Source organism: Paramisgurnus dabryanus, chromosome 19 (genome assembly GCF_030506205.2).
Source record: "Paramisgurnus dabryanus chromosome 19, PD_genome_1.1, whole genome shotgun sequence".
NCBI classification, from domain to species: Eukaryota; Metazoa; Chordata; class Actinopteri; order Cypriniformes; family Cobitidae; genus Paramisgurnus; species Paramisgurnus dabryanus.
In genome coordinates, this window is record NC_133355.1 from 11,053,185 (window position 1) to 11,080,288 (window position 27,104).

At 38.8% G+C, this 27,104-nt stretch overlaps 1 protein-coding gene across 1 annotated transcript in view; it reads right to left on the reverse strand.

Annotated features, from left to right (window-relative positions):
- The window catches only part of nfatc1 (nuclear factor of activated T cells 1), a 44,178-nt gene that overhangs the window by 6,129 nt on the left and 10,945 nt on the right, over positions 1–27,104 (reverse strand). Inside the window, exons 6-9 of the mRNA XM_065288855.1 lie at positions 26,675–26,815; positions 14,927–14,982; positions 11,790–11,922; positions 7,059–7,697 (exon numbers count right to left, since the gene is read on the reverse strand). Coding sequence (XP_065144927.1) covers positions 7,059–7,697; positions 11,790–11,922; positions 14,927–14,982; positions 26,675–26,815 — 969 coding nt within the window. The remainder of the gene's footprint in view (positions 1–7,058; positions 7,698–11,789; positions 11,923–14,926; positions 14,983–26,674; positions 26,816–27,104) is intronic.

The window sequence follows — 27,104 nt, forward strand, 5'->3', positions numbered from 1 at the left end:
GGAGTTTAGACATTAAAACGCAGGTCTCTTGAATCACTAGGTTCCCAACTGTCAAAACAGAGGAGTTCGGGAAGAAATACCTGCACGGCTGCCTCCATGCAATAAAGTTTTATTTGCATAATTTATGGCGGGCTGAAGTTAGCGAAAAGATCTTTTTAGAACTACTGAATGGGTCGAAGGGGGCAGATACGGTGTAGTGGAGACAGATTAAAAAATCCTCAAGGGAAAATGATGTGCATATGGTTTTAGTATAGCGATCGGCTACACGACCCAAGTCTGACTGGACCAGAGAAACGGTTTAGCAGTCGGGCCAGGTACTGGTTTGCTTTTGTATATAACACATACTCTTTCAAATCTGTCAAGCTTTTGGCAATGAGTTTCAGGTCTGTTGGATTTAAAGGCTCCTGTTTACATGCCAAATTTGGGAGTCAAGTGTGTAAGCTTAAAGAAAATAAGGTCTTTTAAAAAAAATAAAAAGTGCATGCTGCCAAACGTATACATATCTGTACCTACATGATACTAGGAAGGGAAAGTTAATGAAAAAATGAATATTCTTTAATCATTTACTCTCCCTCATGTTGTTACAAACCTGTATTAATATTTTTGTTCTGCTGAAAACAAATGAATATGTTTTAAAGGGGACATATCATGAAAATCTGACTTTTCCATGTTTAAGTGCAATTTATGGGGTCCTCAGTGCTTCTATCATCCTAGAAAACGTGAAAAAAGATCAACCCAGTAACTTAGTTTTGGTTGAACAAATTGAACATTTTCATCGCAATTTGGCTCCCCTTGTGATGTCAGAAGGGGATAATACTGCCCCTTAATCTGCACTATCCAACCACAGCACTGCCATTTAGGGCAGAGATTAGCTCATTTGCTTTTAAAAGAATAAAAACGACACATTTTTGCTCACACCTATAAAGGGGCAATTTGAACATGTTATAATATAAATTATCTTATTTGTGAGCTAAAACTTCACATATGTACCCTGGGGACACCAAAGATTTATTTGACATCTTTTAAAAAAGTCTTGTGAAATGTCTCCTTTAAGAAATGTTTGTAAGAAAACTGTTTTAAAGCACCATTGACTTCAATAGTAGGATTTTTTCTACTATGGAAGTCAATGGTGCTTTTGTTTCTTGCTTGATTACAAATATCTTGCAAAAAATTAATACAGGTTTGTAACAACATGAGGATAGGAAAATGACAGAATTAAGAATTTTTTTTTTTAGTTGAACAAAGTAAAACATGAAATATCCAAAGCAATGAGGTATTTATGTTGAGTGGGAGTGACTTCTAGAGACACTGTCATTTTGAGCCAAGATGACAGTGTAAACTTGAAAAGGTTTCATTTTAATCTTAGAGTAAATAAAGACTTGAGTCTTAGTAGGTGTTGACACATGCACTAACATTTCAAAAAGACCAAGGAAACTTTGATTGTTTTCAAGTCTCTATTGGTCAACAATTTTGGTTTGGGGTTTTGGCTAAGGATAGCAGCTCATGAGTCACGCGTCGACTGTGATGGGTTGGCCCAACTGTACACAGTACACAGTTGACTTACAAAGAAAACTGTTGGCTGTTGCCATAAGATACATCTCATTTTGATGCCACATTTCATACGAGGAGTCTAATGAAAGAACTTCAGCAGGTGATAAGTGACTGGATCCAAATTAATATAAAGCCTAAATATGAGAAGCCAGTTAGAGCTCCATACCAAAGTTGCAAATGCTATTTGACTTCAGCATTCGGTGATGTTTGAGTTGGCAAACCGCGGCCAATAGCTGAGACCAAATCTCTTCATACCCCGATAAGCTTAACTTGACTCTGGAGATACTGCGGCACGTGATAAATGATTCAGAATGGGTGCAGATGATGCATGACTTTAATTTATAGTGCGATCGTGAAACAAGAGTTAGTCAGCCAGGTTTTTATAAGCGCTCTGTGTGAAGAAAGAAACCTATGGGCATGAGATCTAATGTTTAGTTAAACAACACATTAAAAAGTTTTTAACTTTAAAACAACACCATTCAAAGGCTTACAAACTATTCGGACCAGCCCTGCTCAGGAAGAAACCACGTGAATCATGCCATCCGGCACCCGTATTTTATTCCAGCCTGCTATTCCGACGTTTTAATAATATCTCCACAATACTTCCAGATTATATCTGTTGACAATGAAATATCCGTGTATGCATGTGTTACTATGGTACCAAATGGGCAAAACAATTTAGCTTGCTGAAGTTGTATATCTATAACAAAGGCCTTAATATTTGCCAAACAACACATATGCTCTGCTAAAAAAAATCATTTTGAGATAACTGAGATTTTGGAGATAATATCATGCAGACCATCTGAGATCTGCTAGCTTAGGTGGTCAACCCATCTGATCAGATAACGCTACTGAAAAGCAACAATCAACAAAAAGCCATGTTTTGTTGTAACTATTACTATTTATTTTGACAACTCCAACTTTTAAACTTTGATATTAAGGTCTTGTATTTGACTGTTGTGACTGGGAAATGAATATGTGGATGTGAGGTAACCCAAGAACCTGCTTCCTGTTGGAGCAGGATAAGCAACAGCTGAAGTGGAGCGATAGAGCCCAGAGACACGGCTCGCTCTCTACCTTCAGGAAACAATGGGGGAACAAGGAACCACCAAACAATTATCCCACCAGCACTGTTATGCTCATTAAGGGCCCACAAGTGGCAACACTCCCAGTAGTCCTAATTGTTCTAATCAACAGAAGACAAGAAAAACAGACCTCGGGTCAGAATTGCATTCACACTGGGAGTTTTCATCTCCACAATGACCAGCACCACAATTGACTCACAAGGGTCTATCTTTTCTCCGAAAACCATGTTTGCATGACTAAGATATAAACCACAAGTTGTTCTTGGTTTTTGCTATCACGGTGAGTTATGATGCTGTTATTCACCGACTGATGTGTCAACCGGTAGCCAAAAATCTTCTACACAAACGTGTACTTAACCTCCTAAGACGTGGACATCAAATCTTTTTTGCACCACAATACTTAATTCTGTGTAACTGGAACCTGTTGTACACAAACATGGACAATTACACAGATTCATGTTCATTTGGTTATTATATTTATTGGTTCTTCCTAACCCCAAAAGAGCTGGTAGAAATCTGAAAAAAGACAAACCAAAGCTCGGGTCTTAAAAAGGACCAAATTATGATTGTTAGAAAAATGGTGGAGTATACCATTACATGTGACAGTAATGTATGTTAAAATCTTTAACTGTTTTCAACATCAAATCATCATAATGTGAAGACCATTCTGTGAAAATATAACCTTGATATATTTAATATTGACTGAGTAAGGGCATGATTGAAAATCATTGAAACCTGATGCTCCTAATATCATATTTAGACTGATTTCACAAATTACTTAAAGATTGCAAAGTACTAACACCATTTTCAAAAACATGTTGGTCCATTTACATTTACAAATTTGTCACTTATCCACAGTGAAGGGGGTAACATATGACACAGATCGGATATGACACTTATACGTGTAAGCAGGAAAAAAGCGCATAGATTCCGATATTCTCTGATCGGTTTTAGCCTTATCCATATGTGATTTGAATCGAATACAGGCATTCTTGTTCGCGATGTAAGCAGACAGATCAGATATTCCCATGTCAAGATGTGTTGTGCGTCATTAAAAATGCACTGCTGGCAAATGACGTCAACTTAGGCGGACAACACTCGCAACGGCTCCACTTATGTCTTGTTACAGAAATAAAGCTTTATAATCTTGTATAATCATTTTGTCTATGTCCATTGCATATCGCAACATTTTACATTTTGCATATCGTAACATTTTAACATTTCTCTATGGCAGGGCTAGTCAACTGGCGGCCTGTGGGCCAAGTTCGGCCCTCCAATCATCTTTATCCGGCCCGCCGGTCATCTTTGGTCATCTTAACTATTAACATTTGGCTCTTACATGTTAAACTGCAATTTTTTTTAAATATTAAAAAAGAAAATATGAGTTTTCAGTAAGTAAAAGGCAACATACACTGAAAAAAATTATTAATTGAATGTAATCAATTTTTTCAAGGTAAGTGGTTGCAATCAATTTATCTAAGCTACATTTAAACAAAAAAGATTAGTAAAGTAAAATAAAATATAAAACTTTTGTTTAAATGTAGCTTAAATAAATTGATTGCAACCACTTACCTTAAAAAATTTGATTAAATTCAATGAATCATTTTTTTCAGTGTACTGGATACAAGAAGTGTGCATCTTTTTTGAAAATGCATGTTATTTATATATATATATATATATATATATATATATATATATATATATATATATATATATATATATATATATATATATATATATGGTAAAAGTAAAAAGATAAAAAAGATAAAAATCTGGGTAAAAGTTTGGACCCGGCCCTATATACAATTTTAAAATCTGGCCCCCGAAGAACAGTAGTTGAAGATTCCTGCTCTATGGTTAACAGGGGACATTTCACATGACTTTTTTAAGATGTCAAATAAATCTTTGGTATCCCCAGAGTACATATGTGAAATTTTAGTTCATATACAATTTATTATAGCAAGTTAAAAATGTCACTTTGTAGGTGTGTGCAAAAATGTGCCGTTTTGGGGGGGGGGCATTTAAAATGCAAATGAGTTGATCTCTGCACTAAATGACAGTGGCGTGGTTGGATAGTGCAGATTAAGGGGCAGTATTATCCCCTTCTGACATCACCAGGGGAGCCAAATTTCAATGACCTATTATCTCACATGCTTGTGCAGAATTGTTAACCAAAACTAAGTTACTTGGTTGATCTTATTCATATTTTCTAGGTTGATAGAAGCATAGGGGACCCAATTATAGCACTTAAACATTGAAAAGTCAGATTTTTCATGGTATGTCCCCTTTAAGCTGTTGCGGTTCAGTACGTCTACGTTGAATTGTTTTGCCAAGTGTTTAGTGTAAATGCAGATATCAGATATGAGTCGCTTTTAAAGATGAAATAAGAGGGTCCTCATTGGGCATCAAGATTTGCAGTGTACATCCACCCTATGTTACCAATTGAGCTACAGGAACACAATTTACAGTCATACACATTTAAGTAGTCCAATTTTTATTTGCAATTACATACAGATCCTTACTGTACTCTACTTAAAGCTCTGAATAGCTCTTGACTCATAACAGCCCCTTAGGCTACACTGGATAGTTTGTTGTGGTTTCTTACGGGGAACCCAGCTCTCGGGTCACGTGCTATGGAACAGTTCCCATAGTGACCCCCTCCTTTTACTGCAGGATCTACTGCTTTGGCTCGACCGAGCTGGATTTCTCTTCCTGGCAGAGATCAAGCCACAGGCTCGTGTCTGCAGCGGCCAAGTCAGTGTTCTTTATTGCAGTGAGGCCACTGAAAGCTTACGGCTGGTGAAGGCCAGGAGCCAGGCTCGAAGCCAGTTTTTGTAAGAGTTTCCATGAGTAAAAGGGTTTGTTACCCCTCCTCGCACAACCCAAGGAAAACAAGAGAAAGACCCTATCGGAGGAAACCGTGAGAGGTAAATGAAGTTAAAGTATTGGATAAGCGGTTAGCTGAAGAACTTTTAGACCTTTATTAAAGCAGACAGCTTATTCAAATACGATGAGTTTATTATCGTCTTTAATGATGTCTAAAAGCACTAAGGCCTGATTAAAAACCTCAATACTAGATGATGGACTAGATGGTGCATGATACCCTACAAGGATTTCTGTACACAAGTGCCTCTGTTTGAAATCGAATTATCCAGTGTACATGCTCACGAAACGCCACACCTAAAAGACTCCATTAGGGCTATGAAACCTAAACTTCTAATGACATGGGGAGCCACATTAGCGCTCGGTAAAACGTGTTATATTTTGCCAGGGGAGAAATGACAGGTAATAATTTGGACAAGCCGAGCCATAAAAAATCCTGCTCACTTTGTGCATTAGAGTGCATTAGAACTTAACCACGTTTCCGCTTAGTTTGGACACTATGGACTATATATCAACTGAGCTCAAATTTAAGAAGATGTAAGCCTGTTCTGGACCATAAAGAAAACCAAGTATGGCGCCTGGAATCCATAATCCACAAGTCTAAGGTGGACTTAGATAGCTGGGATGATGTTTGGCATCGACAGAATGAGTGAAAGTGGACTATTTACTTCAGCATGCATGGATTATTCAAAAGTTCTTCACTAACCCGATCACCTAACAAACTCTTATGGCCTATCTGATGATCTATAATAAGGCATACAGCAGTGGTTCGCAAACTGGGGGGCAGGAGATGGTATTTTATAAAATACATTAATTGATCCAAATTCTGTGTAATTAAACGTCAGAAAAATAAGGCAACTGTACTAACCAACAACACTACATTGTATCATTTAATATGTTTTGTTAAATTCAAATTCTGAGTTTGAGATTTTTTTATGTTATGAATTTTGGGAGCTGTAAAGGGATGCACCCCACACAAGGGGGTGGAGGGCATGCCGAAAAGTTTGAGAAGTCTACAGTGTTGAAAAGCTGCATGGTAGATGGTATCCAGACTACTTGTAATTTAAATCTAAGAGACAGCGATGAAAGGTGACCTGCCAGGCATGAAGTACATGCATAACATTTCAGTAGATCCAAGTAGATGAAGTCTTTATTTAGGCAAATACACAAGAGAACCATTACCTATCAGCTTTTGTTATTTTATAGACAGATCTAATATTAAAATTCCTCCATCTGTGGAACGTTTCTTCCACAGATGCTTAAAATTTAACGCTAGAGCTAAAGGGGGGAAACTGATGAAGTCATTCATTAACTTTCCAGTTAATTTGCCTTTCTCGATATATTACACATTACGGAACGGGTCTGTCGTAGCTGTGGCGCTACATTTAGCGCTGCGCTAGATCTTAAAAAGTCTTAATTTTGTGAGGGAGCACTCAGGCAAAAAAACAGAGCAATTAGAAACATCTGTTGGGCATTACATCACCAGACTACGATGCACATGGTCACAAAATTGGGCTGGAATATTGCGCTGTCACTTACCATCATCAAGGTACATCTGATCCAGTTCCTGCGGTTCCTGCTTGATGCTGACAGCCAGCATGGTGGGGGTTTCTTCCTCTTCTTGCAGGAGGGGCGACGATCCACCCCTCGCCGGTCCTTTGGTTATCTGAGCCGCCAGCACTGGGGCCTCGCTGGTGGCCTGTGATTGGGTTAAACCATGGTTGGGAGTGAAGGGGAGTTCTGGTGCTGAGTTTGGGGTTGAAGGATGGGAGCCCGGAGAGGACGAGGCGCTTCCCGTCGGGTAAAGGATGGGCTGTGGGTAGCGTCCAGGCGTCGGCTGAATGGCGGATACGTGTGGGATTGTAGGAGACTGGGGCCCCAGGTTTGATCCTGCAGGTAGGCACTTAGTAGGAAGGTGAGGTGGAGAAAGATCCTGTAGTGTGGGGCTGGTGCTTGGGGAGGACGAACAGGACAAGGAGGTGGGTTTTGCCACCAGTCTCTGAGGGCTGGTTACAAATGAGCTTGTGACGCAGGGCCGTAGTTCTGTGGGCATCATGGGAGTCAGCGCTGGGGGGCTGTAGTAGGGCTTTGGATGCAAAGCCAACCCGGCGGGATGCAGCGGCGTACATACCTGGGGGAGGTCGTAGTCGTCGTGCGGCTCTGTTTTTATGGTTGGTACTACAAAGGTGAAAGAGAAAGGAGTGCGCATGAGAGACGCATAGAAAGGGGGTAAAGAGAAAAGTAAAGAGTAAGATCAGACGAAAAAAGAGGGGGAAAAGAGAAAAACGAATAAACACACGTTCTGGATTCATGTGACTTTTTGTGCAAGTACGAGTGAGTGGGTTTGTGGCTAGGATACCCACGGCGAAACAAACATTCTCATCAATGAGACTATGTGTCTGAGGCTATGCGCTCCCGCCCAACTGAAAATATTTAAAGAAAGAGGAAAAAAAGGGATGAATCATCGCCGTAAGAGCCTTCCAGCTGCTTTCGAAAATAAAAGACCTATTTTTTTTGGATCTCCCCCCAGCGCTAATACCATATAAGCGTGCATTATGAAATATTTTTCTGCTACGGTAGCCTCACATCCACAGCACTGAATAAAGCCTCATCAAGAAAATCATTAGCATTTTTCTCTCAGTAGAAGATTCAGTGTCATTTTAAGATGAGATCTCACGTTTAAAAGAGCCAAATTGCATGTGGGATAAGAATCGGACTGGGACTGGTTGAACAGAAACAGATCTTACAAACCGGGTGCATGGAGTTCAAACTAACAGTGAGGTCGGCCGTTTCTTAACCTAAACAATCAGGGTCTAAAATGAACGCTTGCCAAGGGCCAAATGCGAGTAAGAATTGGCTTTGGCGAAAAAATAAAATGAATTCAGTTGCCAGTTGGACGGTAGCTTTAATAAGAACTGCAACCTAATACATGGTTAAGGTTGAATTGTAAGAATGACAATCTGACCCATGCTGATTTAAATGACTTTTGAACGAATTTGAATCAAAAGATATACACTATATACATCTGTCATGACTGGAAACCATTTAAAATGACCTTTTGCCCCACCCACTACTGGTAGCCGGGGCAAAGAGTTCATTTTGAACCGTGTACACACTTGCACATTACTTCTATAATAGCAACAATTTTTGACTTTGTACCGGTATGTCTGACAAAAGCAATACACTTAATAATGACTAGGGATGCACCGAATCCAGATTTTTTGGGTTCGGCCGAATACCGAATCCACTGTTTAAGATTCGGACGAATCCGAAAACCGAATCTTACTCGCATCCTTATTCCATTAACACAGTAATACACATTAAGGGAGTAAACAATGTCCACAGCAGTGTATTTTTCATTTTATTTGATTTTAACTGTAAAAAAAGGATTATGCCAGGATGACAAGTGGGAAAAACTATTTTGACAATTACCATAAGCCTATGCATAATTAAAGCGATGCGGTGCGATGCGCTAGTTGTTTAATGTGAACCGCCCCTAAGGCTCACTGGAAAAAAAAACGGTCAGCACCCGATGTTTGTAACCAACGGCCGCGTGACGTCGACCAGCGTAGCGTAAGCCTAGGGTTCGGTTCGGTAGAAAAAAATCTAAGATTCAGCCGAACCCAAACCCCGTCAAAAAGCCCAGTATTCATCCGGGTCCAAATCCTGGATTCGGTGCGTCCCTAATAATGACATGACTGAATGAAATATGCCAACAAAATAATCTAGTGTATACCGTCAAAAAAACAAACAAAAAAAAAACAATAATGTTCCCAAGCTGTCACTAGGCCAGTACCCTTTTGAAGGGTCCTAATATGTGCCATTTAGGTACAGACATGTATACATTTGTAACCAATATGTACTCTTTAGGTGCAAACGTGTACTTTTTGTAAGGGTACAGCCCTAGTCACAACTACGGACCACTTTTGACAGTGTAGCTGGCTACCACAGACAGTGTTGGGGAAAGTTACTTTTAAAAGTAATGCATTACAATATTAAGTTACTCCCAAAAAAAAGTTACTAATTGCGTACTTTTCATGGAAAGTAATGCTTAAGTTACTTTTTAGTTACGTTTGCGCTACTTTTTCTTGGCTGAGGCTTGATCTCTTTCAGGCCTTTTTTATGACTGAAAAGTTCTGCATTCAGAAATTGCATATTTCATCACAAAAATGACGAGCTCTGGCCTGCCATCTCAGTTTCTGACTCAAACTGTTCCCACCCGTGTACACATAGAGTGCATAATGTGACTACGTTTAGTTTAATTCAGTACATAATACTTTTTTAATTGAATAAAAAAGTAACTTGCATTACTTTTTTAAAAAGTAAGTAACTCAAATATTAATGTGTACATTTAAAAAGTAATGCATTACTTTACTCGTTACTCCAGAAAAGTAATATTATTACGTAATGCACGTTACTTGTAATGCATTTCCCCCAACACTGACCGATGAGGTCATAATTTTAAGATTGTAAATTATTATTTTTTTTTTAATAGAATTAGGATTATGACTTAATAATGTCCAACTACTGCCAAATAAAAAGCTAATAAATTATCACTATAAACTTTATTATATAAACAAAATGACTGAATTTATTTTTCATATATTGCCAGCAAAATATTGTCAGGGCAAGAATAATTCTGCACATCTGGATTGACTGGGCCATCAGAAAAAATCCCCACTGTTGAGCTCTGGTTGGTGTTTCTTGATGCGTTTGATTCTGGTGAACAGATGTTAAGCTACTATGTAAAATGCATCTGTTGTTGACAAACTCTTCATTCACACAATGTTGCCTTGTTCACCTTTAAACTTTTGGCTGCGCTTTCTCAACATTCTGTCAGCCTATAATCGTTTATTTTTCTTCGATATTGAGACATCACTCACGCAAACATGCATCCACAGAAGCCCTGAAGTGGTGTGATTTTGCATTCTGTCAACAATGCAGAGAAAATAGGGAACCTATTTAGGCCGGTCAGTCAAACCGCAAGATTAAAATAGAGACTAGACATCTATTTTAGGCATGGCAGGGGGAAATGAGGTTTCCAGCACATGACACACTGATGTAGTGCCATACAGACAAGCAGATGTCTGTCGCTCAGCCTCATGTATAACCTCAAAATAATATCAGATGGTTTAGGTTTTAAACACCTCACTACAATCTCATATAGTCATCAGACACTGGGACTCATTCTGATTTGTCATTCTGTTAATCTGTACTAAAATACACAATCTAGGAAAAAAGTCCTAACTAGATCACCATGTGAACCACCATCAAGGCCATCAAAAAGAAAAAGTACGCTTTAACAATCTATGACGCCTACACCATAAACCATAACCACTAGAACTACATGAGAAGACTGTTTAGTAATACATGACATTATGTACTTAGATACTAATACTTTGTCACTTTCAGGGCCCAAAAACATATTTCAATAGGGGTCACAGCAGGGGTCTTTGGGGGAAAAAATGCCATTAGCGCAAGCTTTTATCCAAAGTGACGTAAAAAAAGTGAGGAAAACAATGAAGCGATTCATCCTGAGAGGCAATAATATGAGAATATGTGTGAAGTTTAATGGTTCACCTAAATGTTTTATGGTCCCTTCTGCGTTAAGATGTATTAAGCAAAATTAAAATGTGAAGTACAAGTATGACTTGTACATCAATAAAAATTAATTTATTGGTTTGCACTGTAACCATCAATTATGTACACATATAAATATGGTATTAGATGTCATTACAGACTTGGCTAACAATGCAATACTTAATTTTATACAAGCTCCATCTCTCTATTCATAAACAAGAAAAAAACGTGAATTCATAAAAAAAATGCATTGGACAGCCCCCTGTGTGCTAATCTTCACAGCGCCCTGCCTAAAAAAAGACAGTAGTGCAGTGTAAGTGCCCGCACTTCGGGAGACAGGGCTGGGACAGGACGGGTCTGACTCAAGCCTTTGAACCACCCACTGGTTACGCACGCCGGGCCCCAGGGAATTAGCAGTGGTTTGGACGTTTCAGATTTTTTTTATTTCACCTGGCAACCAATTTGGATTTGAATAATAGCATTCACATACTGGACCCCACCCTGTCACTGCCCTTCCACTGCTCCCGGAGCAGGTATGGAAAAGAACAAATTTTATGGAAATGCTTTTAACAAGAAAACAAACCTTCCCACAATTCCTGCTGCTAAAAAAAGACTTCAGGATTAATTCAGTCAGCAGACTGGAAAGAGGAACTCATGTAAATTAAAGGGGAAAGGAGGCCGTTTTTTTACCGTTTGTGGGCAGGTACGTGAAACGTTGGTACTGGCTCCTCTTTCGTTTGCCGTTGCACACGTAAAAATTCACTTGAACCGGGCTGGATATTCTTTGGTTCCGGTATGGTGGAATTTCCACAAGCAAACTCACCTAAAAAAGGCAAAATCAAGGTCAGATTTCAAGCCTGACTGTCACTATTCTGCATTAAAGGTGATGTTTTAATTCTGCACCTCTAGTGATACCAAAAACAAAAGTATTTATACTTTTCGGGGAAATCATGTAACAAATGACTTACAGCATTCTCTGAAAATTAAGATAAGAAAAATTACATAATTTTCATTCAACACTGATTTTACATTTCTTCGCTTTGTTAGTTTAACCGGGTGTTTTATTTCAAAAGAAAATAAACAGTTTACTAAGCGCCAGAATCCTTGACAGCACCATCTGCATTATTCAACTTCACACCATGTGCGATGTCCAACAGCCGCACGAGCGTCCAATCACTGTGGCTTCGTGAGCTCGGGGCAGATGAGGTTCAGACAGACCAAACTGCACGCAGCAGACGGTGTTATTTTTGCGCTTCTCTTACCCTGAATGAGAAAGCGGCCGGGGAATTCATCCAGACAGTTTATTTCCCTACACTTCTACCCTCGCTGTCTCCACACACCAATGAACTTTTGACCGTTGAACCGTCTGCGATTACGACTGCAGTATGCAAGAGGTGCTAGGGGTTTAAACTGTCTATCTACTGCCCCTCGGTTTTCTTCCACCCTGAGATGAACCCTGTGTGGCTGAGATGAGATTGATGGAGGTGCTGTACAGTAGCCAGAGGAAGTCATCAGTCTTCTTGTAGGTTTTAAAGCCATGTGCAGGTGAGCTCCCCGACTATTTATATTAGCACATCGCCTTAGCCGCAGAGCAAAGCCAGACTGTGGACAATATGTTAGGGAGAATTATATCCATTAGACCGATTCACAGCTGTGCTAAGGTGCTTTGGCCAAAAACAAAGTTGTGTATTCGGTAAATGTGCACTTAAGAAGATGCTAACAATGCATACATTTAATTTGTATAGTTCCTATACGCTTACAAACACAAACCTATTTCAGGAAAAAAATATATATTTTTGCAGTGCTGTCTGGTGATGCTAGCAGCACAGAAATGACACTATATTTTTAATTTACTTATGACAATGGGATTTCTCATGTTATATTTAAATACAATTTACTTTTAAATATCACATGATTTAGATCAGGCTTCATTTTCTGGTTTCTTAATTTTCAGGCTTTAATGAAGGCAGGCAAGAAGTTCCTCCAGAAACGCCTAGAAGCCAGCTCACCAAACCGACAGAGCCATGTGGTTTTAAATGTGTGAGAAAATGGTTCGCATTAAATAAATATACATTTACATTCGCAGCAGGGCAGGGAGGGGCAAAATCAAAGGCGCCCTTGTAAAAAAAAATTGTCGAACACATTAATACTCCATTCAAACAGATGGTCCCCATTCAACTCCCTGAGCATTGAAACCAGGCGTGGAGGCTCCAATAAAGTTATGAACCAAGAGACACCAGACAAAGAGTCGCTTTCAGCGAGCGTTTGGCTCGTGCGAGCAAGAAACAAACATTAATTCATCCTATGAAAATACATGACAGCCATAGAGCTCTCTTCATTTTATCATGAACATATGAGCTTAGCTAAAACCTTATAAAATGTTTGAATAAATTTTAAAGAGAAGCAAACAAATATTCACAATTACTCATTCTCTTCACAGTTCTAATTAATGTCAAAACAGAAGCTGCTTCTAAAATGATTAAGTAGCTTGATTTCTATTCAGCATCTATAAGATGATTTAATCACATTCCAAATTACAAAAAAACTTTATTTACACTACACACGACATGCTGAAGTCTACAGACAGACAGTCTACCTAACAAGTGTGCGTGTGTGTGGTGTAGTATGGGGAGCAGGTGCAGTGTTTTGCACACAAACATTGTCTAATCCCAAAGTCTAAACTGTGGTCCCTGAGCTCTCATAGAAAGAATCTTCCATGGAGAAAACAGGGAACAGGTTTGCGTATGCCAGTGTAAGGGTGTTTTCTCAAGAGACCAGAGAATAGGATGCCACATGTACATTATATCCGCTTTAAATGCAAAAAACAACAGCCGGCTTTCAACACAATAAATATGTACCATTTCTTTTAATATATAATGCTATATAATATAATAATATACTGTATTATTCAAGATTTCCTCTTTAAGAGTTGATACCTTATTAAAGGGACACTCCACTTTAAAAAAAAATATATACATATATATTATATAAAATATATACATATATAATATATAAAATATATATAATTTTCCAGCTCCCCTAGAGTTAAACATTTGATTTTTACAATTTTGGAATCCATTCAGCTGATCTCCGGGTCTGGCGCTAACACTTTTAGCATAGCTTAGCATAATCCATTGAATCTGATTAGACCATTAGCATTGCGCTCAAAAAATTACCAAAGAGTTTCGATATTTTTCCTATTTCAAACTTGACTCTTCTGTAGTTACATCGTGTACTAAGACCGACGGAAACTTAAAAGCTGAGATTTTCTAGGCACATATGGCTAACTGGCGTAATAATCAAGGACTTTGCTGTTGTAACATGGCTGCAGGAGGCACAGCGATATTACGCAGCACCTGAAAAAAGTCCCCTTGGTAACTTTCAATAGCAGGGGACTATTTTCGGGCACTGGGTAATATCATTGCGCCCCTTGCAGCCATGTTACGCAGCAAAGTCCTTGATTATTATGCCAGAATGAGAGTATAGTTCCTAGCCATATCTGCCTAGAAAACCGCAACTTTTCATTATCTGTCAGTCTTAGTACATGATGTAACCACAGAAGAGTCAAGTTTTAAATAGGAAAAATAATGAAACTCTTTGGTCATTCTTTTGCGCGATGCTAATGGTCTAATCAGATTCAATGGATTATGCTAAGCTATGCTAAAAGTGGTACCGCCCGACCCAGAGATCAGCTGAATGGATTAAAAAAAGGTAAAAATCAAAAGTTTAACTCTAGGGGAGCTGGAAAATTTGCATATTTTCAAAAAAGTGGAGTGTCTCTTTAAAGTGAATAAAATGGTTAAAAATGAATTATTTATAAGACTTACAGATTTAAAGGACTCTCTGTTCACTTTGGCTTCCATTTCCCATATGTGATGGCCATCTGCAGGGGAATAAACAGATTTATAAAACAGATTTATATCAAATTCACCATCTGGGGTTTATTTTATAATATCAACATATAAAAAAATTGAATATTAAAATACATACAAAATGGCATTGAATCTTATTTGTACATTTAAGCCACATACACACTGTGAATATGCTTTGTGTAAATAAAAAATATTTATGGAGAAATAAGCGTAATGTCTGTGAAATCCAGGTTTTAGTTTCATATGAGCATCAAAGTTTGATATCAATCACTGATATCACATTCATTTTAATCTTTGAAATGAGCTTTCTCAGTCAATGTGAAAGATATCATGGTTATATTTTTACAGAATGGTCTTTACATTATTAAGGAAGATTTATATGCAGAAGCAAATCACAAAGAATGTTTAGTTGGGTTTTCACATGGTCACATACAGCACAAATTCCCTTTCCAAGCAAAAAAAGAAAAAGATTATTGAAAAGCTATTTGTAAGGTTACAAATGAAACAGAGAACTACAGTTGTTGAATGAACTAATGAACTTTCAGCTAAGAAATACATCTAAATTTACACATGGACAATTTATTATCAGTCTAGACAATCTTCTGTATAACATTAAAGACGCATGAACCCGAGCGAGCTATCGCTAAACTGCAACCAGGCCTTGAATTACATCATGTCCTGTCTGTCTCTGACCCGCTTGGGCAAATGGGGGGCTGATGCAATCCTAATCATTTTACCAGAGCCAAGAAGTGCGTGTGACGTGCCTTTGCTATGGGGGACCAGTCGCTTACATCAGCCCCTTGTGGAATCTCGCAACTCATGACAAATAGTGTCTGAAGGGTCCAATAAAAGCCGCGGTAAACTCTGCTTCAGATAATGAGCAGCGGCTGTTTGGCTAAAGAGCGTGCGGTGCGCTTATGCGTCACAGACCCTGATCTGTCCATTCTGTCGACCTCAAATATCTGCCTTCTTTTCTCCTTGTTATAAAAAGTTTTATTTAACTATTTTCTGCCTCCGACGTTCGAAGCAAACAGGCTTTCCCACACAAACGATGGGGAACAAAAGAGGCATTAAGATCTCGTTTGCTATTTTTAGTTAAGACATCACTGAAAAGACGTTTTTAGTTAGCCCGTAAAAACAGGAGAAAACCACAGAGCATTTCGGTCGCAGGAGCGACCCACTAGGGTAAACCACAGGCGCACACATGAAATCATAATGCATCATTGTGTCTAAGCAAGATTTACAAAAGAAAACCAGGAAAATAAAGAAAGAATTGACATAAATTCTTTTAATTTTATTCAAAACAATAGACAAGCGTCTTTTTAAAGTTTCCATTGGCTTGTCTCCTGTAATATTTTTTACACAATTGCACATTGCTAGCATACATTTCACAGTAATGATGCTCCTGGGTTTTAACAGAATGTGGTGGAAAAAACACTATTGGTTTTCCATGATCATTTTCTATGACAAATACGCTCCAGTAGACCCTGAAGACTAGACTTACTCTATATTCCTAATCCTTTATTTATATCACTAAGAAAGATCAAATGTATTGTTCTCTCACCTCTGCGAAATATTTATACGAGGTCCCGAGATCAAAGTCAGACACATTGCTGGTCAAATTTCAAGATAAACGGCTTGTCGAGTTGTCATAACGTTTATTAACACATACAACGAATAGATAATTCACCGTTTTATTTCGTTTCAGAGGCTTGCTATCAATACTGCATGTACGATTACGAATGTGAATTTGGCATCTGGGATCATTTTCCATTAGAGGTTTTCAAACTTTCAGACTTATTATTCAAACGTTAGAGATGGAATGTTGAGACTATTTTGATTGAATTTTAAGAGAAAGGTTAGACAGTAGGGTCTAGTTTCATGGGCAGACAGTGAGGACATCCCTGGCTGGCTAAGTTGTGGTCTGTGATGTGGTGAAATGGTCTGTCATTACAGCAAGAGGGTAATGCAATGCTAGAGGGAACCTCCATTCCCTCTCTCACTCAACTGATCCTCTATGTAACTCTCTCTTTTTTCTCCTGGACCAGGGCCAAGAAGGTAGCATTATGTCAGACCACTGTTATTAACTTCTATACGTTGTTATATATACATTCACTTTCAACTAAGGCATGATGATTTTTCCTGGTGCTTTAAAATAGCGTTATATTTGCTCTTAAATTTAAGGCAGGGAAATCAATAAGCATGCTTATTAAAGCTTTCTAGCATTAACACAAAGACAAATTAACAGCATCTGTGTTCTAACCAAAGTATAATAATTTTAGTTTGTATGATGAATTCATCGACGCAAATCAAACTTTTATAAGGAATTCATTTAAAAAGTATTTGTTTGCATCAATACTAATGTTTTGGAGGTTTCTGGGGGTCATTTTTTTAAAACATTATAAATATATAAAAATATATTTATATAAAAAATGAGAACTATATTGAAGGGCGGACGAGCACTTCATTTGCAGCACTTCGACCTCGAGCGCAGTAACATCATCACTACTGCCTACTGTGGTGAAGCACATGCGCGAGACTAAAGTCACGTGACTGCAGTGACATGGATGACGTGTTATCCTCAGACATGTTTTTTTTTTCAAACTTACAGTGTGTGTCTCCCACAGACTGTAAATAAAGCCTGGGCGCACAAAAAAACAAAACAAAAACAGCTGGGGCACACCAGATAACACGTCAGCACTGCAGTCATGTGACTTTAGTCTCACACAAGCGCCCACAACAGATGCGGAAGAGAAGACCATGCTGTATAAAGTTGTAATTTTTGTTATTTTTGGACCAAAATGTATTTTTGATGCTTCAACACATTCTTACTGACCCACTGATGTTACATGGACTACTTTGATGATGTTTTTATTATCTTTCTGGACATGGACAGTATACCGTACCATAGATTTTCAATGGAGGGACAGAAAGCTCTCGGACTAAATCTAAAACATCATAAACTGTGATCTGAAGATGAACGGAGGTCTTACGAGTTTGGAACGACATGGGGGTGAGTCATTAATGACATTATTTTCATTTTTGGGTGAACTATCCCTTTAATACTACTGTATAATATTTATTGTTACTTAGCATATTAGCTAATGCACCCACTAATGTTAACAAATACAAACTTATTGTAAACTGTTACGTATATATTTCTATAGTGTTTTTCGCAATATTGCATTGCAAAGCTATTTACTGTTACATTGGTGCACATAAATGAAAATGATTGAAATTCTACCGTGCATTCATTTAAAGCAAACACAGTGTGGAAAACATGCCTTGATTGTTTCAAATTAGATTTTTACTGTATTTTCGTTAGCCTGACTGAGAAAAATAATCCTTATGAGCCATTTCGGAGCAATTATATACATATCGAGACATTGAATATCCCTACTCAGCCCTATACTCTCAACCCCAGTTCTTCTGTAAATGAACACTATCGATCTATTTTTCACATTCTAGCCCAGTCACTCACTCTCCTCCCTAACCGCCCTTATTTTGAGCTCTCTCCCGTCTCTGGAACTGCAGAGGTGAAACCTTTCTTGGAGCCGTACTTCCAGTGGGACGTCCTTAAGTGCTAGCACAGGAGTCTGTGGTCAGAGAGCCTTCATCTCCGCTCCATCAGAGCAATGTGAGTGAAATACCTGCCCGCTCTGACTGCGCTGGAGAATTGATGAGCACACTGTGTACTTCTGCAACATCATTATAAGGTGCTCAAAAAATCCTCTTACCTAAGACTCAATCACTGAGTATGTCACGTCATACAGAGAGAGGCGAATGAGTCCATTGCCTGTACAAATCTGGTGTTATTTTACTTGAGATGAAGGGTCAATATGACATATTCCAAACATTAGGACCTAACTACATCTTTACCCACTGTGATTAGGATATGAGTGGTGCGTTCCAGTTAAAAAAAATATGCTTTCCTCTTAACAACAAAGTGGAGTTCTTTGATGCAATCCTATAGAAGAATAATTTGTGGTTCTCCAAGAACATTTTATTTAGGAGTGTACAGTGTAGTGGATGTATGCCATGGCATCACGATACGGTTGCTAAGTTGTTGCTTGGGTGGTCTGGGTGGTTGTTTTCTGACTTAATCATCTTTACCACTAGGTCTTTATGATATTATTGTTCCTAAATATGGTTTTGATTCCTCAAGCTCAACTTTTTTCATTTGCCAGGCAAAAACTGAAAGTCTGATTCCTTAGAAAAGTGATATCACACAATTTCTTCAGCAAGCTCGAAAGATTTGAGCTATCATAAATGTTCATTGCACAAACGATCAGGGACAAACACAAGTTTAATATTTAAGTTTAGAGATTTGGAAAAACCCATAACCTCTAAGTATGTGCAATAGTTATAGTGATGCTTAGCAAGAACCACTAATAACAATGTCTCGATTCTTAGAACCTATCCCAGATCTTATCCAACACAGCCAAAGACTACAATCCCATTCTCCACGATTCAAAAGTGACTCAAAAGTTCAAAAGCCAGAAGCTAAGGACCGTTCCTAGATCAGCTTGGACCTGCCAAACTCCCCCCACCTTAGCTCACAATGAAAAGGCCTGTTGTGTTGTTGACTAGGGCGGTCCGCAGAGAAAAAAAGCTTAGTGCTCCAGGCGGTTTGGGAAGGAGGCAGGCAGGGAGCTGGGTGGCAGTGTGCGCCCAAAGCCTTCCTCAGACTGTTGTACTGTAAACACCCAGATGCTGCAACGCAGACCTGCTCGCCTTGACGGTCTGAATAGACTCCCTTGTCCTTCCCTGACTGCACTAGAGAGCAACCCCCCCTCGCCCACACACACACCCCCCCTCCGGGCAAAAGGGATCAGCGTATGGCACGAGAGCTCAGGCTGGGATGACCCTAATTGCAGATGCTCAAGCGAGCCAGTTTTCCAGAACGTGCTAATGAACAGCAGCTGTGGAGTCTTCAGGCGAGGAGCACCGCTTCTCCATGCCACGTTAAAACGCTGTAATGTGCTCGAAAATATCCATTTTCATTGCACTCGAACGAAGGACAATAAAAGAGCCCACATTCTGCCAGGCCATTGTTGTGGATGGTCTGTTTATAAATGCCTGATATTATATTTTTTGTTGCTCCTTAATGAGACAATAATACAGGAATTCCCTGAGGCTTGCGGCCGTGATTGGTTTGTTTGTGCGAGTGCGCCATTGCTGCCGAGGGTTGAGGAAGAGCCAAACCTCAGGGCTCCTTCACACGGAGGTTATTGTTCTGAAGTGTGAAAGGAGGACTCCCACGTGAGATTTTCATTCACGGAGCACCTTCGAACAAACTCACCTCTCACTGAAGACTTACAGATACAACTTACAAACTTATTAGTGGTGCTAATAAGCGATTATAGAACTAATTATTAATGCATTTTGCCACACAACTCATCACGTACCATAAATGCGACCTCAAATCGTATGGCCTGAGAAGTGTGCTATAAAATTTAGAGGCAACTAGAATGAAAATAGGCAGAAAAGGTGTTAACCGAAAGGTTGATGGTTCGTGCCCACCAAGGGTTGACGGAAGCTTTTGTAGTTCCTGTAGCTTAGTTGGTAGAAAATACATCGCTCATGGGTTCGATCCCAGGGATACTGATAAAAATAAATAGATTGAATTCACAGTAAGTAACTTTGCCAAATCCATTGAAGACCAAGGACCAAAAGAATATCATTGGCAATGGCGGCTCATGAGTTCTTTTCCGCATATACAAAACTCGTCATGTGTGTCAAAATATGTGTTCTGACTCTTTCGACGCGTATGGAGCAGGTATTTGACATGACGTGCAATGCACATAGGTTTCCATGACACACCGAACACATATTTTGACTTGACGAGCCACAGACGACACCCCAAACAAATATTTTGCTTTTCAGAGGAGGCACTGGCCGCCACTGATCATCGGCTATTTTAACTTGGGTTTAGTAGGCAAACAGTTACTTTGAACACCATATTAACACCCTAGTAACCACTCAGAACATGGCAAAACCTGTCATAATACCTTGGCAACTGCATAGCAACACCCCGACAACCATCCAAAAACAGTAGTGCTGTTACACAAAAGCATTCAAAGCAGAATTAAAAATTACAAAGCCTTTACATCGTGGCTTATAGATATTAAAGGGCAAATATAATGCGAAATGTTGGGAGTGTGTAAACACAACAACCTTACAACGAAAAACTCCAACCCTCGCCTTCTTTTTTAATCCCCATTAAACCAAAACAGTCTCATTAGACATGCTGTTTTGATTCTTTTGTAAATGTGACATCACACAAACAAAGCCCGCCCACGGCCACTGACTGACTGGTTAATTTTACCCGAAAGTTTTTTTTACATTGTGCGGCTAATGCGGCTAAAGATACTATTGTCTTCACATAAATCAAATATATATTTTAACCAAAAGCCATCACTGTATGTCAGTAAGGCAGTGAGGGCAGTAGCTCATTTGCATTTAAAGGGGTCACAGCATGAAAATCTGACTTTTTCCATGTTTAAGTGCTATAATTGGGTCCCCAAGTGCTTCTATCAACTTAGGAAATGTGAAAAAGATCAACCCAGTAACTTTGTTTTGGTAAGCCATTTTTTGAAATATTAGGTCATTCAGATTTCACCTGTTTTGTTAGGTAGGTAGGAAGGCCAATTACAATAATACTGCCCCTTAATCTGTATTATTCAACCACGGCACTGCCATTTAGTGCAGACAGAAAGAGAGAGAATTTTTTTTTCAATTTCAATAAACCGCCATCACTGCAATCAGTGTTTGCATTTCATCAGCTCATTTGCATTTTAAAGGACACACCCAAAAATGGCACATTTTTGCTCGGACCTACAAAATGGGAATTTTAACATGCTATAATACATTATCTGTGGGGTATTTTAAGCTAAAACTTCACATAAGCACTCTGGGGACACCAAAGACTTATTTTACATCTTTAAAAAAATCTCATAATATGACCCCTTTAAAAGGTACAAACATGAAAGCAGCACTTTTGCTCCCACCCAAATAGGGGCATTTTGGACATGCTATAACAAATGATCTGTATTTTGAGTTGAAACTTCACAGACACGTTCTAGGCACACCTCAAACTTATATAACATCTTGTAAAAATTGGCATAATATGTGCCCTTTAAAATAACCAGCCTGATGAAAAAAAACAATACAGAAACCAAACCCCTTACCCCTGGCCTAACCCCAACGTCACAGGGGTCGAGGCAAATTGTACAAAAACTTACGAATGTGGTCGTATGAATTAATCCGAATTAGCCAGGTCGTAAAATATGTATGAATTCTCATGAGATAGCGTTGAAATAACACATATCAGTGTGTTGCAACTAAAAAGCCTTCATCAGAGTATTATAATACATCACTACAGCGTTTTTGCAAGTACTTTTACATAAAACCAAATATAAAATTTTCTAAAAAAAATAAAAAATAAGTCTAGTTAAATCTACCATTAACAACAACTACCAGTATGAGCCTTAACCCCAACACACTCCAAAAAATATAATTTAATTCAAATAAAACACCTGAGGCTGATGTATTTAAAGGTTGTAACCATCTGGTTGTTCGCTTTCTGATTAAGTGCAAAGAATTCAGTTCGGAAGGTTTTTATGGACTGAAGTCAAATCCAATATTCACCTGCAGAGTCTGGAGCCGCCTCTAACTGCAGACAGATCTTAACCAAACTGCTTTAATGAAGACTGACTCATTCATATGCACACACAGGTCTGTACAGTACCTGGATAACTTAATATAATTTGTAAAAAAAAAGATGCCCCAGGTCATAGCACGGTGCCTTCTCTGACAGCTTTATCATATGCACGCACACACATCCATAAACGCACAAAGAAAGAGGGGGAAAAGAATTTTAAATGGTTTTGCAGCTGAGCAGGCAGTATAGTCCAGAGGGTCCAGATGTAAAAACGTTTTGCTCTCATAAGGGAGTTTCTTTGTGTCTGTCTGTCTGTCTTTCTTATTCGATTCGCTGTTTTTTGCCCTCGATTTTCCTTCTGTTAGGAATCCCCACTGTTCCGTAACACACCCACATACACATATTAACTGTAACGCATCTGGGCCAAGCACACGCAGGACTTTTCCAGTCAATGGAAAAACTGACTGGAATCACCAGCAATAACCATAGATCACAGACCCTGCCAAGGTAAAATTAAGTGAATAAAAAAAAACATCATTATGTTCTGTTGTTACAAATTTGCATACAAAATCAACACGTTACTTCACCACGCGTACTACGAGTTGTCCAAAAATATCAATTTGATGGTCAGCTAAGATGCCAATTTAAAGCCTTTGAGTTAGGCAATCTTCTCTCGTTCCACGTCTACAGGGGAAGAAAAGAGAGATGCTTTATCTTTAGTCATCAGCGTGGGCCAAACGAATACGGTTGCTCTGAAATATCTGATTTCGCTGATGTCTTAGAGATTGAAGCTAGACTTGAACTTAACTAGTAACACACACACATTAATCACAGATGACTCTGATATGGATGATGCTTTGATGATTAAAACAGGCACATCTATACAAAGCCGAAGTGTATGTTTTTTCAATGTTAAAATACTTTTCTTAAAGGGGACATACCATGAAAATCTGACTTTTCCATGAATAAGTGCTATAATTGGGTCCCCAGTGCTTTTATCAACATAGAAAAGATGAAAAAATCATGGGAAAAAATAGGTAATTGAAATTTGGCTCCCCTTGTGATGTCAAAAGGGGATAATACCGCCCCTAAATCTGCACTAACCAACCACGCCACTGCCATTTAGTACAGAGAAAATCTAATTTGCATGTTAATGCAAAATTTTAACTTGCTATAATAAATTATCTATATGATATTTTGAGCTAAAACTTCACATATGTACTCTGGGGACACCAAAGATTTATTTGACATCTTAAAAATAAAAATGGTGAAATGTCCTCTTTAAAGGAAATGCAGACTATATTTGTGACTCTTAAATGTCAGTTTGTCTATCCTATCCTATCCTTTCCTACCCTACCCTATCCTATCCGAACATTCAGCTTTTCTCTGGTAAGTTTAAACCATTTTAGTTTTAAAAGTCCGGTTTTCACTGAACCTCTTTTGAACTTTTCTTGCAAATGAGATTCTTTTTATGATTTTCCATTTAAGACACGCTCCAGTTACAGATGGGAAAAGAGCGAATGCAGTCACGTTGCAGCTCGAAGGAAACAATGGCCAGAAAGAGACACGGAGAGCGAACGAGAGAGGGATTCCCTGTGTGTGAGTCACGTTGTGGAAGCCCCCACTTTACTCATAACAAAAACAAGCTTTCCCGCTGAGCTTTAATCCGCAGAGATCAAATACACAGCACTCCAACATTTCAACTCCTGTTTCCAACACCTTGTCAATAAAATTCCAGTTGCTGATGGAGTGCATGGCTAATGTGAATTTAAGATGCATTAATGCATTATTAGGCCACGTGGATGTGGAGACATCCTAAATAACAAATCCATATGAAGGCTGAACTGCATCTTTGCCTTTATGAAAACAGACTGTTTTTCAATTTTGAAGAAGCCAACGTTTTATAGATGATGTTAAATGCAAATATAAAGGCATAAGTTATAAGGCAATAAGACACATGCATGTGACTAAGCTCATGAAAAATGATAGTGGAAAAGATTTGTCTTGGGCAAACTGGACAGAGAGACAGAAAGAGAGAGAGAGAGAGAGAGAGAGAGAGAGAGAGAGAGAGAGAGAGAGAGAGAGAGAGAGAGAGAGAGAGAGAGAGAGAGAGAGAGAGAGAGAGAGAGAGAGAGAGAGAGAGATGTTGATGCCAATAGTGGGCTGGCTGAGGGGTGTTTCCATGTGAGGATTGCCCAAGAATCCACAGCGGATGCCAGACATAGGGAAACCCTTCTCAAAAACAAGAGTACACACCCTTGAGTCTGCAAGCACACACATGCCCTCTTTATCTCTCTAACAAACACACACACATGTATGTGCAAACAAACCAAAAATGTCTGACCGCAGGTCGATGATGCTCTCATAAACCAAATATGAAAAGTCAAACCCAGAACTTTCATTGATTTCATCTAGCTAATCCTAAACACTCGCTTTGCTGAGCTAAATGGCACGTCTTAACTTGAATTTTATTCAGTTACACACTAAAACTATATTTAACTACAAAGACCAGTATTTGAACACAAAACATAAATGTAATCAGCTGTAGGGCATGTATAAATCTGTCTGGAAGTCTATCTTTCTTTCCATCCATCCATGCCATTTGGTAACAGCTGTAGTTAACAAGCGCCTATGAATAAGTAACAGAAATACTGCAGTCATTACCATAAAATGAAATCTAAATTTTGCCTTTCAACATCCTTTCCTGACAGGTACAGCAGTGAGGCCATTTCCTCTGGCTTTCGGTCACTGCCAAACATCAAACGAGTTTACACCATTCATTCTTGGCTTTCAGGTTTTAATTTTAGACAAACTCATCAAGGAAATGGCTGTTTGTAAATCTCAGGTATCAACAGTCGAGGACTCCTGCTACTATTTTCCATATGGAAACGATGGAGAAAACCCTGAATAAAGACAGACAAAAAAATCAAAACAAACGCCCAGACACGAGGGACAACCCAGACTGCACTTTCTCTATTTGGGCTCCATTCCTGGGCAGCACAGGCAATGGAAAGTTCTGGAAATGTAAATCTGTTGGGTTAAAAATACAGCGCATTAATGTGCTCCACATGTGGCACTCTGGCATGGGTAGTGATATTTTGACGGCAGAGAAGAGTAGGAGGAGGGATGGATGAGCGGTAGGTGGGTTTTTCTATCTAGAGATGAGACTAAGCATATATACAAATTATACTGAAGAATGCAATGTGACTTCAGGACATATACTGTGCAGTTTCTAAGGGCCTTTTATAAACTGCACAAGTTCATGAATCAAAAGTCTCAATCTAATTTTGAGATTAGGTCGAAGTTAAATCGAGCATCGAAGTTAGATTTTTTACTTGATGATTTCACATTGATTTCAATCTTTGACATGACCTTACTCAGTCAATAGTAAATATATAAATGTTATATTTTTAGCACTGAATGTTTTTTATGACTTTAGCTTTTCACAAACGGGTACTGTGATCCATGTCAAGCACTGGAAAATAATGAAGAATGAGGATTAATTCTGGATGCCTTTGTTTCCATTTACAGAAAAAACTGAAGTTCAAGTTGAACTGTGTAATTTTTTTATGCCAAAGTACTTTCTTATGTTCCAGCTTAATATGCAGAGACAACTATAAGTGAACTATCTGTAGATAGTAAATAATATGCTACAAAAGTACAAAAAAATTGCACATTTTTGCTTTAAAGGTGCATTATCTCATTTCTGACTACTAAACTACCAGCACCAAACAGGACTGTAATGTTAGAGCAGCCTGACATGGCAATAGTGGCTCAATCATTTGCGTGACACAGTATACCCTTTACAGTCACAATCTCTTGCAGTATACAAGAGGACCTGGTGTGTGATGGTGGACTTACTTCATACTCAAAGTGTACTGTATGCATTTTACCATCTTGCATCTAATATGTTTCCAAGTAAGATATGTGATCTGGGATTCAGTCTTTGTCCCAATAGCTTTACCTTCAGAAAATTCCCAAAAGATAAATAAATCCTGTTGCTCATTCAAACACAACACAAATCTTAGCGTGTCCCGTACCTTGTGCTCTCTCCACAAACACCACCTTGGAGTCGGGCTGGAAGTTGTGCCCACTGAGAAGCATCTGCTCGCCTCCTGAAGCTCCACAGCTTTCCATGTTCTGTTTATCCACGAGGGGCAGCTCCTGTGCTGAGCGCTGGGCTACAGGAGGACAGAGGTTAAGAGAGATAAAATGAGCAAGACTCATTTCAAGCTTAACTGTTGGTAATAAATGTAACTTAGGGTAACTATAGTTATGTCTGAGTATACAAGTGGGCCCTAAACTTGGGATTTGCTTTATGAAAATGCTTTAGAAAAGGTTTGCAGGGTTCCTACACCTTAGTTCTCTTGAAATTCAAGGACATTTTTAAGCAATTTCCAGGTCCAATACCCTCAAATTCAAGGACTAAATGTGGGGACACATTTCAAGTGAGAGCAAGGTTACATCGTG